At 40.7% G+C, this 16,185-nt stretch overlaps 1 protein-coding gene across 1 annotated transcript in view; it reads right to left on the bottom strand.

The window, feature by feature from the left end:
* Nucleotides 1–4,741: 4,741 nt before the first annotated feature.
* si:dkey-246i14.3 (ephrin A4) overlaps nt 4,742–16,185 on the bottom strand; it is a 47,148-nt gene continuing 35,704 nt past the window's right edge. The window contains exons 3-5 of the mRNA XM_037676935.1: nt 10,777–10,845; nt 5,406–5,432; nt 4,742–4,910 (exon numbers count right to left, since the gene is read on the bottom strand). Of these exons, the coding sequence (XP_037532863.1) occupies nt 4,828–4,910; nt 5,406–5,432; nt 10,777–10,845 (179 nt within the window). The 3' untranslated portion in view covers nt 4,742–4,827. The remainder of the gene's footprint in view (nt 4,911–5,405; nt 5,433–10,776; nt 10,846–16,185) is intronic.

The raw sequence follows: 16,185 nt of genomic DNA, 5'->3' as shown, positions 1-16,185 counted from the left end.
AACAAAATCTGTAGTGATGGAAAAGTAAACAGTATTTACAATGCAGTCAGCAAACAGTTGTATTGTTGGTATGCAGTGTAGATTTTTCTTGGCAGAGCGTTGTAAAAATCAAAACAAACAAACAAAAAAACTATTATGCTATACTATACTATAAAACTTTTGTCAGGAAATAAATGGTTTACAACTCCAGTAGTCTTATGCTCTTCTAAATCTAACTAACATGGCCGTCTGTGTGCATAATTATGAAGTTGGGAATTTGAGTTTGGTTAAAGTTACGGTGCATTTAGCATTAAAACAGAAACTGAAAGCTACAGAAAATGCAAGACATGTAATTATTTTTAAAATTATTATTATACAGTGTTTTCTGACCGAAAGAAGATCCATACATCCATCATCTTCCGTTTGGTCTGAAGTCAGGTTGCGGGGACAGCAGCTTGAGCAGGGAGGCCCAGACATCTCTCTCAACAGCCACCTCTTCCAGCTCAGGATTCCAAGGCAATCCCAGGCCAGCTGAGAGATGTAGCCTCTCCAGCATGTCCTGGATCTTCTCTGGGGTCTCCCCCCAGTCGGACATGCCCGAAGCACCTCCCTAGGGAGGCGCCCATTGCGCATCCTTACCAGATGCCCGAACCACCTCAACTGGCTCCTCTCGATGTGGAGGAGCAGCGGTTCTACTTGGAGTCTCTCCCAGATAACTAAACTTCTCACCCTATCTCTAAGGGAGAGTCCAGCTACCCTGCAGAGGAAACTCATTTCAACTGCCTGTATCCACAATCTCGTTCTTTCGGTCACTACCCAGAGCTCGTGACCATAGGTGAGGGTAGGAATGTAGACTAGGTAAACAGAGAGCTTTGCCTTACAGCTCAGCTCCCTCTTCACCACAACGAACTGGTACTGGGTCCACAATACTGCAGATACTACACCAATCCGTCTGTCAATCTCACACTCAATTCTTCTCTCACTTGTGAACAAAACCTTGAGATAATTGAGGCAGAACCTCACCCTTGACCCAAAGAGATCATTAGACCCTTTTCCTAATGAGGACCATGGCCTCAGATGTGGAGGTGCTGATCCTCATCCCAGCCGCTTCACATTCAGATGCAAAGCTCCAGTGAGAACTGAAGATCACGGTACGATGACTCAACATGACCACATCATCTGCACAAAACAGAGAGGGAATCCTGAGGTCACCAAACCGGAATCCCCCCGCCCGCAGGCTGCACCGAGAAGTTCTGTCCATAAAAGTTATGAACAGAATCAGTGAAAACAGGCAGCCCTGGCGGAGTCTAACTTCCACCCTGAAGGGGTCTGATTTACTACGGGCAATGCGAACCAAACTCTTGCACCACTTATATAGGGGTCGAAAAGCCGGTAACAACGGGCCCTTAATATCATACTCATGGAGCACCCCCCACAGTGTACCCCGAGAAACACGGACGAATGCCTTCTCCAAGTCCACAAAACACATGTAGACTGGATGGGCAAATTCCCATGAACCCTTGAGAATTCTAGTGAGGGTAAAGAGCTGATCCAGTGTTCCATGGCCAGGATGGAACCCACATTGTTCCTCCTGGAGCCGAGGTTCGACCAATGATCGGACTCCCTTCTCCAGTACCCCTGAATAGACCTTACCAGGAAGGCTAAGGAAAGTGATGCCCCATATAGGGGCATCATTCAATTGGAGCACACCCCTCTGGTCCCAGTTTTTGAAGAGGGGAACCACCACTCCAGTCTGCCAATCCAGTGGCACTGCCCCCGATGTCCAAGCGATGATGCAAAGGCATGTCAACCAAGACAGCCCCATGACTTCCAGAGCCTTAAGGAAATCAGGGCAAATTTCATCCACCCTTGGAGCCCAGCTGCTGTGCAGCTTTTTAACTCGGCGACCTCAGCCACCAACCCGAAGTCCCCCGACTCAGCTTCCTTCCTCTATGGAAGACGTGCCATGAAAAAAAAAAGATACAACTAAAATTGTTGTATCAAACATGTTACAGTGAAAGCTTCTGTTTTGCGTTTTGCAGGAGATATCAGCCAGAAAGTTTAGCACACAGGAGGAGAAAAAAGATGGGAGTGCTTTTATGGGCTGAAACTTGAACCATCAGAAAGTGAATTTGAACAGCTGTTTTGAAACTGAATTTCACTAAATTGAAACTGAATTTACAGCATTTAAAATGCAATTTCTGATGGCACAAATTTCTACCCATGTACTTTTCCCCCCTTTGTTTTATCATTTCTTTCAGCATGTTTCTTCCGTCCTTCACAACAGATGATAATGCTTTAAAAAATGCCCATGTGAAGGTCCGAATCAAAACAGCTTCACAGCATCATGCATCTACAGAGACAAGCATGTCATCAGATGAGATCATAAGGCATGAAATAGGAGCATTAGTCCCATTATCCAGGAATACGCCTCTCTGGCTTCAGAAGACGTTCTACATTGCATATCTAAATAGAACTGTATATACAAGATAAATTGATGCAACTTCTATGTTTAAACCATAAAGAAACCCCATATAAAACACACCCCAGCAGAACAAGTTTGGTGTTTAACACTGCTGCACCTCAGCAAGAACCTGGGTTCAAACCTTGGTTTGGGCCTGGGGTCTTTCTGTGTGTAGTTTGCACGTTCTCCTTGCCTTTACGTGTGTTTTACCGGGTACTCCGGTTTTCTACCACAGCTCAAAAACATGCATGTTCAGACTGCCTTCAGGCCCAGTCCTTTGAAAATGAGCTCAGTGATCTCAATGGGATTTGCCTGGATTTAAAAAAGGTTAAATAAACATTTTTTGTGAACTTTATTGAACTTTAGTCTCGTGTTTGACAGAAGGTAGCATCTTTAAGGTGGATGCTTGAGAGTCTGTTAAAAGCACGAGTCCTTTGAGTCTTATCAGGCCATAGATAAAAACCAGCTCGATATTCCACCAGGTTACTCGCATTACAATGGCTCCTCACACCACAAGGTCATTGCAAGTCCCTGTAGTCTCCTTATCTGTGTAGAACATTCAATGTGTCTGCTCCACAAATAAAACTGTGTGTACGACTGCAACTTGTCACCCATGCTTGTGGTTACATAAGAAGGATCGATTCTTAAAAAAAAAAAAAAAATAATAATTAAATATCATTGACTTGAACTTTTGATTGCAATCATATTTATTTATTGTCCTGCCACAGAAAACGGCTCAGATTGCAGTTGCTCTTCACAGAAGATGCTACATATTTATTTTCACAAAAATGTGAAACCAGAATCACACATATGAAACTTAAAAAAAAAAAAAACAACGTCCTACTCTTTGCACGACTGTAAAGTGGTAGATAATGAAAATACTTTAGTAAAAAAAGTCTTCAAACATTGGTTTTTATCCCTTTTTTTGGAATTTAACATGAACATGACTGGAATGATTTGCAGCAAATATTTAAAGGATAAGTATTTAAGTGCTAACCAACGTTTTTAAAGCAAGAAACTTTATAGTTACTTTTTGAGTTTCTAAGCGCAAGTAGTTCAAATAGTGTGGAAAAATGACTACGCAACAATGCAAATATAGAACATTAATTTGGTTTCAAGGGGGATAACCCCTGCAAAAAGTCCAATATGTAAAAATGTCAGCATAATTTATGATCCTTTTATCTAAGCATTTTAGATGGTGAAAGGAAATACATTTATCTAACAAACCAATAAACTTTACAATCTGTTGTTTAGAAATAAACATCAAAAATATAAATGTACATATCCTGAAATTACGCCATTTTTTGCTTATACACAACCAGAAACCTTTGAGTTAATCTTGCAATTTAGAAATACAGACACATTGTTGCCAGTGTTTGGATTAAATTATACAGTATTACATGTTAATCTTGCAAAATATACAATTAACCCAATAATGTAGTAAAAAGAAAAAAAAATCCTGTGTGCATATTTGCTCTGTTGGCAGAACCAGCCAATCACCTCTGCAGTACTGTAAAGCTGATGCTCTCAGTTTACCCATAACCCCCTTTGTTCTTGAATTTAATTTGTTCGAAAGCAGGAGGAAGAGTGCAAAGGTAGAACAACGGGTCGACCTGTCAGTGAAGACCAACTCCCAGGTCTTCTTAAAATACCATGCAGAACCAGAATCTGATCAGGCATCTGGCTTTTATGGCCAAACCAGTTCAACTCCAGTACAACCAGTTTAATCCCAGCAGGGGGCGCAGCAAACCAGTCTCCTTGTTCTTCAATAGTCCATGGACTCTTTTTTTTCTTTTTCTTTACAAATGTAATAAGCTACAAAAGCAGAAGACATTTATGTTGCTCTGACACAAACAGAGTGGTTAAAGATTATTCAGTGTTCATAAACAACATTTAAAAAAAGTGATCGACTTCCAACCTGAGCCACTCCTCACAGTCGCATTTTATTTGGCCACTTTTCAACTGGAGGCAGGTAAAAAAATCAAAAAAGAAGAGAAAAAAAAAAAAAAAACTAAACAGGAAAAAAAAACCAATAATAAAAACATAAATTAACCTCAGAACAAATTTAGAAACTCATAATTGTTCTTATGGCATCAGAAATGGATTCAAGTCTTATGACTTCCTGCAACGCTTTGTTCTTTTAAGTGGCACAGCAGGAAGGACCAGAAAACGAGCTATGCATCACCGTGATTCAGTCGGTCCCTGAGTTCTGGACAAAAACACAGTTCTGTCTGGAGTTTCACTGGTAAACAACAGCAACAAGGCAGTGACTGTCATTTGCAATAGCTTAAACGTGGCGTGTTTTGTTCTCCGAGGACAGATCGCATTGTTTCTCCGAACATCTGAGTGATTGCTCCCACAAGTCGGTGATGAGGACGGATAAATCAGGTGATCAGCAAGGGGAAGAAGAGGATGAGAGGAAGGGAAACAGTTCTCAGCGAGGAGCCACTCTTTAGACGTTTCGTTTCTAAAATGGAGAAGAAAAACATTTTTATTTTATTGCGGATGTCTGATATGCAAATACAAGCAAAAATATCATCAGTTTGTTTCAATTGGAGCAGCTTGAAGATTTGGACTTGGCTCCAATGATTGACAAAAATCATGACCCTACAGTGAGTCTTTCACATACCGCAAAGTCAAAGTTTTGGCTAAGCTTGGAGAACTTTACTGCTTTTTCCGCAGCCCTGCATGAAACAATCGTGCGCAGTTTGTGTCCAACATTTCCTCCCACCCCCCTAACACCACTAATAGCTAATGGGATTAACTTGTGGCTAAATTGGATTTCCAACTTTTCCAGAAGAGCGAAGGCTGATGAAGCAGCACAAACTCATCAACAGATTTGGAAATAAACGTACAAAACCGTAAACTTGAGCAGATTTGAAGCAGAGTGATATATAAAAGCATGTAGAAACGTAAAAACAAATCCTATGGGATAAATTTATTACAAGAAAGCACAGCTCACCTTGTTTTTGTTGTGAACCCTCTGATGCTGTAAAAAAATGCAAGAAGTGGAAGAGATTTAGTCAAGTTGAAGCAAAGACAAGGTGCTGATTAGTCATTTTTGCATGCTTAACTTTTTTTAATAAAGCTGCTGCCGTGTGAAGCAGGCGAATGACCAGGGGACGGTGTTTACCATTACTCAAAGACTAACGCCATGAAAAATGATTATCAACCCTAAATGTGTCCCCTATGCAAATACTTTTAAAGGTCGGATAAAAAAAAAAAAAAGCTTGGAAGGCACAGAAACAGGAAAATATAGTGTTATGCAAATTACAATGAGTAAGAATGATGGAGTTTATACAGGAGGCAGGGTGGGGTGGGGGTGGGATACAGGAAATGAAAAGGGAGGCGGAAAAATACAAGGAATCTCGAAATGACAGAGCGAAACCAAGAAGTGGACAGAAGACGAAAGGGGGAGCGATGGAGACTCGAGTGGGAAAGTACGATGAAAGAAAAATAAAGGAAGAACCGAAACAAGGTCAGACAGAGCGAAGGGAGGGAAGGAAAAAGACGGGATCAGGAGTGGGGGGGTAGACATTTGTGTCTGGGCGTTAGTTTCTCAGCAGGTGTGGGGGGGGGGGGGGACGACACTGTGAGGAAATACTGGAAGGAAGAGTGCGGAGACTGTTTAATGGACTAACGCGAGTAAAACGGACAAAAAATACAGGTTGCAGGACAAAACTCTGTTTAAGTGTCTCTGAAGAGAGAAATATTTTAGGTTCCAGTGATCAATGACAAAAAAGAGTCAGAACACAAGGATGAGACTGAAACTGGTGATTAAATCAATCTATGGCCTTGAACTGGGCTCCGACACCACAACCCTGACAACGTAAGTCAAACCGGCGCGTGCAGTCCCGTGAAAACTACAAGTGCCTGAACGCCTCCGGAAAAACTACATTTGATTTGTAACAGACGATCTTCCTGTGAACAGCACAACACTAAATTACTCTCAGGTTGTGTACAACTAACGACCATCGAAGGGTTAACGAAGCATTAAATAGGATTCCCGCCCCCGGCCTTGCACGGGGTTCACACAAGCTTCTTTTCAGTGAGATTATAAAAATATAGGCCAAAACAACTAAAAATAAAATAAAAGAACTGGACGATAAACAACATTTGTGTCCAAAATAACCCAAATTTGTCAAAATAATCAGAAATTTATCCAACAAAGTTCAGACTAATAACTTTATTTATTAGTGAACGATTAGTGAAAAATGTATACTGGTATATCACTGGTAATTTTATTAATTTCTTGGACTTGTAAAAATCTTTAGTAATCTTTTTACCACTGATATTTAAGCTAAATATAAAATTTGATAAATTTCTGTTTTACAAATATTTCATTCATGATCAAACATGAAGCTTATTATTTATCTAAAGTACTGTTAAAAAAATTACCGTGTTTGTTTCGTAGCCAACCAAAACGTAAAATTTTCTTCTATCAAATTCCTTGCGTTTGCTCGTGTGTTTTGATTTAGCTTTATTCGCATCATTTCGCAAAAAACCCCAAAACAAAACAAAAAACAAAGTCGAAAATGGAGTGCATTCAGTTTTTGTTAACATCACCGTCATCATGATTTTGGTCATGGCAAGCTCTCCCACACAAAATGGTGTCCACGGGGGTGTGACTGCAAAAAGCATGCCCTCGCCGCAGTGCAGTCAGAAACGTGCCGTGTGTGGCTGCACATGCACAGCCGTGGAATAGTGCACGCACGTGTGGGTGTATGCAGAACACCGCTGCAGAGAAGGCAAGGTTCCACCATCCCACCTCTCCTCCTGTGCCGCCATTTTACACAAAACCGGAGCTAACGGTAACCAGCTCTGACGGCTAGCAAAAAGACTGTTGTCAACAAAATTTCGAACAAGCAAAATGTAGCAAACTTTAACCGTAAAATCGATAAAAACGGCGCAAGTTAAAAAAAATTTAATCTTCAGATTGGACTTCGGAGATCTTGGGGCGAGTACGTCTGTTCGAGGTTTTCCCTTTTGAGCGTCAAGTTCAAGTAGTATGAAGGTATTTGGGAAAGAGCGGAGGGGGGTTAAGGAGGGCAGGGATGCAAGAAATTGAAGGGAAAAAAAATAGCTGCGGTAAAAAAAAAAAAAACTATATAAAGCGAGGGAAATGGTGAAGCTCTGCAAACTGAAGTAAATGTAATGGACTGCTCACAGCAGGACAATGACTGTAAAAAGGGAAGTGAGACAGAGAGGGAAGGGGAATCAATTAGGGAGGGATGGAAGTTGGTCTGTAATGGTTTCTCACAGTGGGACAGATAAAAAAGATAGAGAGAGAGAGAAAGGCAGAGCGTCAACAGGAGCCAAAGAGACAAACACACCGGGAGTTTTAAGGAGGAGATGCATCATAAAAAAGGTAAGCATGGAGTTGAAGCGAGCTTGAAGAAGATGCAATAAAGACTGCAGGGCACCAGAAATTTCACCACAGCCGTCTACTGATGCCGACTCAGAGCCTAGATTCTGATGCAACACAGGCTTAAACGTCTATCAGCAAAGCTTTTTTTCCCCTCCTCCTAGTGTGTTTCGTGACAGCATTGGGATCAAAACTAAACAAACACGTACTGAAACCTTAACAATAAAACTTTTCGTCATTCCAATTGAAGGATAGGAAACTGGTTTGACACGGGTACAGAATGTAACCAACATCCTTGTGCGCAACTCACTCAGTCCTGCCCTGTTTGTTGTGCACCGCAGTTTGTTTAAAGGAACTGTTTCAGTCTTGGGAATTGGGGTTATATGAACCGACTACAAACAATTAATACCTCATCTGTTAATAACTCCTTGAGCAACCTCAGTTTGGAGACATACGGTTTAATTCTGGCCAGGCTACATTTAGCTGCTGCTGCTAGTTTCACTTACAAATAACCACAAATTCTACGTAAATAATCATACGATGTGAAATCGATGGCATTTTAAAGGTTTATAACATTGCATTCACATAAACCGCTATAAATTAGTGTGACTGGATGGCAGCGATCAATTTTATTCTCGACCCTGCTTGAGTTGTTGATTAGGTCGAAATTGTGCATAACCTTTCCATAGAACCCCACTTCAGAACATCTGAGCGATCACTTTAAAGGTAATAAACACACATCCACACACCAGGGAGGAGATCAAGGGACTGCAGAGTGCTGGGTTGACCTTGGAGCAATGACAGCATACCTTATGGACTCACAGTCACCTCTGTCTTTCACACTCGCGGTGCGAGACGAGTTGTGTTGGTAATTAATTCAAACCTCCCAGAACAAGGTATCCCCACATGAAGCTGAAAACAGGCTGATTTGTGAAGGAGGGGAAGAAAACTAGGGGAGAGAAGAGTGGGAGGTGCACGGTTTGAAGTTTAGATGAGAGACGTAGCTGAAGGACAGGAGCTGCCATCACTGACGGCCACACATGCCGTCAGAGCGCGCAGGGATGGCGTGCCCTGCTAGCAGATGAAAGGGGCACCTGGAGCAGGAAGGAACTGGCGAGGATCTGAAACGCTACCACAGGGAGCGACAGCAGCTGTAGGGAACTGCCACGAGTGTCCACACAGCCTCCAACCTTCCTCCATCTCCTCTCATCTATCCAATTCACCCTCCACTCGTTTACACTCATCCCAACGCAACTCTCCGCACAGCACGCGCACGACAAAGATGGAGCGAAGCAGAGAAATGGGGAAAGGGGAACAACTGACGAGCTTCAACAAAGGGAAGGTGGAACAAGGAAGGTGGCGAAGAGGAGGAGGATGTGTAAGAGACTAGCAATGGATGGGGCCTAGATTAGATTTGCTCCAGTAGCGAAAGATCATAAAAAAACGAGGAGGGGAGGAGAGCGTTGAAGAGACAGAGAGAGGGTGGGGATTAGTGCCACTTCAGGAATGACAGAGAAGTGAAAAAAAAAGAAAGAGCGTGAAACAGCGGTGGGGGGGAAAGGAGACACATATTCTGAAATTTAGTTGGGATTAGTTTAGGTGAAAGGATGAGAAGCTGAGGAGCAAATGCGTGCGTGTACAGGTAGAAATCTTACCCCTCTGAAGTTTTTAAAAGTGAAATGTTGCTCCAAGCATGCACAATATGGGCTTTTTCAAGTAGGTTTTTTTTTCTTTATTGTAATTTTTGGCACAGATAAACTGATTGGGGAATACTGTCAGAAGGTCAAGAATACATTAGCATTTCCCAACTCAACTGCTATCTGATGTTTTTCTAATTAATGACAGCAGGATAATTAGCATATTAAAAAAAGTCATCTGCTTTAACTCTGGTAAAAACAGCAAATTACTCCCCCAGTCTTGCACCAGAGCAGAAATGACATTTAGGATATCATTTGTGATAAATTAATCTTGTTTTTTGGGTGAGGGGGGAGCAGGGTGGATTTCAGATAACAATCCCCTCAACCATAATTTTAAGTAAAACTGCAAGGCGGAAATCTTTTATTATACGTTTTAGACGAGGGCTATTCAACTAAATTGCTCAGGGGCCACAGTTACTGAAAGCCAAGAGCTCAGGGGCCGGGCATCCAGCAGTTGTTCTCATTAAGTAAAGTTGTTTTACAATTTAAAATCAAGTTTTATTTAAAAATGAACCCATTGGTGTGCCGAACTGAGCTCACCCATGGGCCTGATTTGGCCACCAGTTGAATAACCCTGTTGTAGACAATCAAGCAGCTAGTTACATTGAATTGGGTGGAAAAAAAAGTGTGTTAGTTCAGTTTGCGACAGCACAACAAGCCCCCCTGCAGACAACACTGGGATGGGAACTGGGACAGACGTCTCGGACACGCATGCAAGGGTATAAACGCCCAACCAACTGCCAGCGATCGCACGCAAAGACTCTCATTCAGGAGTGCAGAAATACACAATCACAAAGGAAAAAAGTGTCGGTTCACATTGAACGCGCACACACTGACCACCATACAGGGACTCCCACAATGGCTGAGCAATATTCCCAACCGGAATGGGCAGCTCACTGAACCGGAAGACTAACAGTACGCCAGGCGGGCTCTGGATTAGATCAACTCTGAGAATTTCACGCTGAGAAACGGAGATGGGCAGTGGGAGAATGAGGCTGACAAGGAGGTGGATTAAAAGAGAAGGTGCTTAAGAGCAAAGTGGCGCTTAAAAAAAACCCCTTCCATCTAATTAGGATCAAAAGCAAAGGAAAGAGAGTTAAGTTTATAGTTTGGTTAAAAAAAAAGAAAGTACTATTGTGCGGATAAGTTGTCTGAACATCATTTGATACTCACTCCTTGATAGTGGAGACGTGAGAGGCAGAAGAGTCTCTTGGTTGTACAAAGAGGAAAAGCATGAAAGGAAGAACAGATAAAAGGAGGAGAGTACTCACTGGGCTCACAGCACACTGTGACACGCAACCTCATACATGGCAGAGGAGGGCCTTCATCTGTCGGCAGAGCTGCAGAGAACAAGAAAAATAAAATGTAAATCAGCTACTTACTCATCAAACCCAACAAACAGACTCTGGGATGCTCACATGTGAGGTGCAAAATAAAGATTATGCAGAATCAAATCATTCAAAAAAGGAACCGGAGAAACTATCGTGCTCCATTTATGTTTTGCGGCAAAGAAATTCTCCGGTTAAAAGCTCAAAAACAGGCGGGTTTATTTCTTCTTTTTGTCTCACGTTATCAATTTAAAGATTTACTCGGTCTTCTGGTGACACAACTTTCCAGGTCATCACAAACGAAGCAGAAAACCCTCAGTGGAGAGTCGTAGGTAGACAACGCAACTGCTCCGTTATCAACTATGATCTTGGATATCTTGGAATGAAGAATGAAAAAAGAAAAAGGCCCACAACAGCTGTACTACATGTCCGTTAATGCTGTTTTTGCTTAAACAAATTTTTAGTGAAGCTGCAGATAACACGTTTTAAATTATTCACAAACAGCTGATAACTTAGCACGGACTAAATACAAGCTGGCTATAGTTTGTTTCTGTTCACATCCATACTTTCTACGGATAAAACAAGAAACACGGAACGGAAAAACAATGCAAGTTAAAGTAAATTAAAGTTTATTTACTCCTGTTTAACTTTAGTTTAGCTGAGGCTAAACATAGTCTTGTGAAGTTCACTTTAACTTTACAAATGCATTCACTTCTGTTCTTATTAAACACAAATAGGAGCTCAGGGACTCATTAAAACTTTCTGAAGCTGTCAAATCCAACTTACAAGAAACATCCAAAGTGTTTCACAAAGTTGTCACAAAAGAAGTAGATCCAGAAAACGTTTTCTAAATTATGGGTGTACAATAAATTGTGTCATCCCCAACAACTCTGGAAATCAGGCAAAACCTAAAAAATGACTTTCACATTTTCCGTACAGGGGGAAACTCTGGGAATTTGAACACTGATCTGCAGATTAAAGGATTATCTTTCTGAGATTTTAATGTGTACATGTATTAATGATAGTTTTCTAGTACCAATGAGTCCATGTTCTGCTTCTACAGTGTACTTACAGATTGATTATGGTGGGTTTCTAGTTTACGATGTTGGAAATGTAATTATTAGGAATGATGGCTGTATGCACGCACCCTATACTGTCATCTCTATGCGACTCTGCCCGCCATCTAAGATGCAACGTTCTTCTGAGCACATCATGTGAAATATCTCCTGGAATTTCAGGATTTACTCAGGGTACACTCATGGGACATTGTTTTTGTGAACTGCTGGGAGCCCTGGTTTTTACTTGAAAGTATTTTTTAAGCCTATGATTTATTGCAAATGGTGCTTTTAAAGTAATGTCCCGTTGGGGTCTGGATCATGATGTTCTTTTATTAATCGGTACTGGAGAAGATCACACTATGCTCCAGATCTTTGTTGTTGGCCTACTGTCGATGGTTTTACCTCTGCTGTGAGACATTGTGATGTATTGTGTCAACATGTTTGTGATATGGACGTATTTTAAAATAGTAAATGAGAACATTTCAGCAGTTGCTTGCAATGGTTGCAAATATGGGTATTTCTTGTGGCAGCAGGAGTAAATTAGACATTTAAAATTGAAACTCTTTGCTGAGTATAGAGTTCACCCAATTATCTCCTGAAGCTAGCATGACTAAGTAATACACTGTAGAGGGAAATAAAGAGCAGAGACAGGTTTCTATGGAACAGCAATAAGAGAGTGAATTTATCGCTCTGGATAACCAGCCAATGGACCAAAAAGTTATTATTTAAAAAAATATATATTTTGGAACTGTTGGACCCGCAGTACGTCCTACCCTTCTAATACTAAACAACCAAAACAGAGATGCCCAAGTTGTGTAAACGTTTGCCATCATGTGGCAGATTGTCCCCTTTTGACAAGAATCTTCTTATCAAAAACTTGTGGAACAGCACAAACAGATTTTCTTTTCTGCAGCGTAGAGCTACTGACACGTCGAGCCTTGATTTAAAAAGTTTTTTTTTTTACTTTATGTATATAACTTCCAAGCCAGTTTTTAAAATAATTTTTCTTCTTCTTTTGGCTTCTCCCTTCTTCAGGGGTCACCACAGTGAACTAACTCGCACAAAGACTTGGCAATTATTTTTACGCCGGATGTCCTTCCTGACGCAACCACAGACCACCGAGCTACCACAGCCCTCTGTGTGGAGCAGAGATCTGCTATCTAGAGCGTCCAGGGGAGAAGATGGTGGGGGTGAAGGGCCTTGCTCAAGGGCCCAGAGTGGAGCGAGAGTGAGAGTGGAGGCAGGTGCCGGTGCTTCACCTATCCTACCCACACTCTGATGTTGTTGGTATCAGGAGATGAACCGGTGATCTTCCGATCACACATCCACCTTTTCTAACCTCTGCACCACCACTTCCGAATATTGAGGCTAAGTAACAGGTGAAACATGAAAATAGCACTTAGAGTATTTTCCACCTTGGCATAAGACTAAATATTGATTAGAACTGTGTACACCTTACTTTAAAGCAACAAACTATGGTTTATGTTTTATTTATGATTTTTATTATTATAATTTAACTACAAAGACTCCTCTTGAAGCAAAAGCCAGTGCATAATCTATGCAAAGACCTCCAAAAAAATAATAAAAATAAATAGATAATGCAAGTAGCAGATTGAGACTTGGTTTTGACCAATGCTCTAAACTAGGGATGAATGATATTATCGGCATGGTTTCGGTATCGGCCAATATTAGCGTTAAAGTTAAATATCGGACATCGGCCATTCCATCAAAATAACTCGCCGATATAAAAGACGCTATTTTTGTATGGCAGTCCAGTAACAGAGATGCCTGCAGCGACAGCACAACGTGATGACGTCACGCGCGTCTACCTGATCTGATCATGGTGGAGAAGACGATGTCAAAATGTCGGCGGTGTGGAAGTTTTTTTCGTTGAGGATGTCGGATTCCGAAGATGTTTGGACTATGTTGAGCCTCGCTACATCATCTCCAGCCGGAGATATTTTTCCAACGTAACATTACCTGAGTTACAAGCCATCATTTCCGACGTCATTGAGAAGCTAATAGCCAATAGCACAACTTGTTGGGTGAGTTTTACCACAGATATTTGGACGTCGTGTTTGCCCCGTTAGCATGATTAGTCTTATGGCACAATGGATAGACAAAAACTTTGAACTTAAAAAGGCTGTCCTTCATGCACAGGAGTGCAGAGAATCCCACACTGCAGCTAGGAACCTGGAACAAGCCTCCACAAGTGAGACAGCATCGCAGGTGACTAATACTATTAATCATATTTAACACTTTTCATTTAATATAAGTTAAAGTGCTATGCATATCATATGGCTGTTACTGAATATATGTCACCAGCTCTTACAGCTGTTACACAATTTTTGTAGCAAATAAGCCTAAATAAGAGGACTATGCTCTGACAAAGGAACATATATTATCGGTATCGGTTATCGGCCAAACAAGTTTTAACATATCGGCATATCGCCCAAAAATACAGTCTTGTGCATCCCTAGTCTAAACTCGTTTGATTTGGTAAAGAGGATACAAAAAAACTTGATTGCTGAGTTTTTTGTAAAGTGACATTTGAAAAAATAACTTTTGGGTTTATTTGGTGTATGATAAAACCACAAGGGCACAGTTGTATTTCATCGATCCCAAAATTAGAACTCAGATCCGAGAAATCTCATCCAACTTAACCGTGTTCCAGCAGATCACCAGAAAATCTGTGAGAAATGCTACTATTGTGCTCAGTGACCAGGCTTACTGTCAGCAATAAAAGTTGATGATTTATTTCTATGTATTTTATGAATTCAACCACTGTAGCAGCATGATCAATGTAGATGTCATCCCTTTGATGGATTTATTAGGATACAAACCAATAAAATGGCTGACTATTTGTTGAATATTGCAACTGTTACTGGATTCGATTTCTGTGCAAGGCAGCCATATTGGAAGTCAGCGTTGGTAAGAAAACCTCTGTTTTTTGAAGCTGGAATTCTGACTTCTAGAGATGTTTCAAGTAATGTTTTCATAATTCAGGCTAAAAAATTCTTACTTCTGAATACAAATGTACCGGTAACTCACCAAAACATCCCAAATTAAATAAGCTGATGTGTGAAAATTACAGTGCCTACAACATTTTCCTCCCTTTTAACTAGGACAGTTTGTTTACCAATTTTCATGTTAAAAATCCCTAATGATGCTCCAGAAGAAGACATGTCTGATCAACTCAACACGGTCCAAAAGGCACCACCAACTCTCTCATATGGGCTCAGGTTCTACACTCTTGCACATCTGTATTGCCTTAAAATTCATAAATATGATTATCAATGGGTTTAAAACGTTTATTAAAACGTCTGAAATTCAGTTAATAGCTGTCTTCATGGGTGGTTAATAAGAATAATGTTAACCTATATTAGACAAAGTGGCAAGTTATTGGACTCCCACAGAGATAATTCTTAGGATGAGTCCCAAGTTTCTTTAACAGTTATTTAGACAGTTCTACCTCGGAGTAAGTACAGGTCTGATCCATTTCTTCTGCAGTTTTGTCTGTTTTACTGTTTGAATCAGCTACAAAGTCTGCCTAAAGCATCAAAACAGCCAGACCTGCCACCTTTCAGAGAGGCAGCTTAGATACTCAAATTTACTTTAAAGCTCCGTCTCGATGGCATCAATCACTAAGAGTGAAGAGCTGCAACTCGCAGACATTTCTGACAGTAGGTTAGGAATCATTTTTATATAGTGTAGTAAATATTAAACATCTCTCTGCATCATTTACAATGCCCGCACAGTGTGATTTATGCATTTCCACAAAGCATGCAGCAGTCTCCTAAAATGTACACATCCATCTTTCTCTTCAACACATCTTACATATTACATTTTTTTTTTAAATGGATTTTTTTTTTCTCTGAAGAACAAAAATAAATCATAATTTCTTCAGTTCAAGTGGTTCAAGAAGTCACTAGTAATTAGACATTAGGCCACCAGGAGCTAAAACTGAGCTTTAAAGGACTTCAGTTGTTAATTCATCTGAGTGTTCAAAACATATCTATTTTAAATAAATGCAGCAAGGCAGCATGTCTACTGTTCAGCAAGTCCTTCATATGAAACTAAAGCAGTAAAACAGGAGCAGAGTGTTTTCTAGTGGTGAAATCATTAGTTCGACTGTACTTTTTAAATTCCTTTAAAAAAAAAAGCAGAATATTTTAATCTAATTGTGACAAACTGCGAGGAAACACTTGAGGATACACTCAAAGTTTGTTTTCTCAGTCATCCAGGTATATAACAACAAAAAAGGTTGAATCATGTCATCTGGACTTCGTTTTTT

The sequence above is a fragment of the Nematolebias whitei genome, chromosome 5, assembly GCF_014905685.2.
Source record: "Nematolebias whitei isolate Nwh7 chromosome 5, NemWhi1, whole genome shotgun sequence".
NCBI lineage: Eukaryota > Metazoa > Chordata > Actinopteri > Cyprinodontiformes > Rivulidae > Nematolebias > Nematolebias whitei.
The sequence above is the reverse complement of the archived record's forward strand: the minus strand, read 5'-3'. Positions and strand labels throughout refer to the sequence as shown.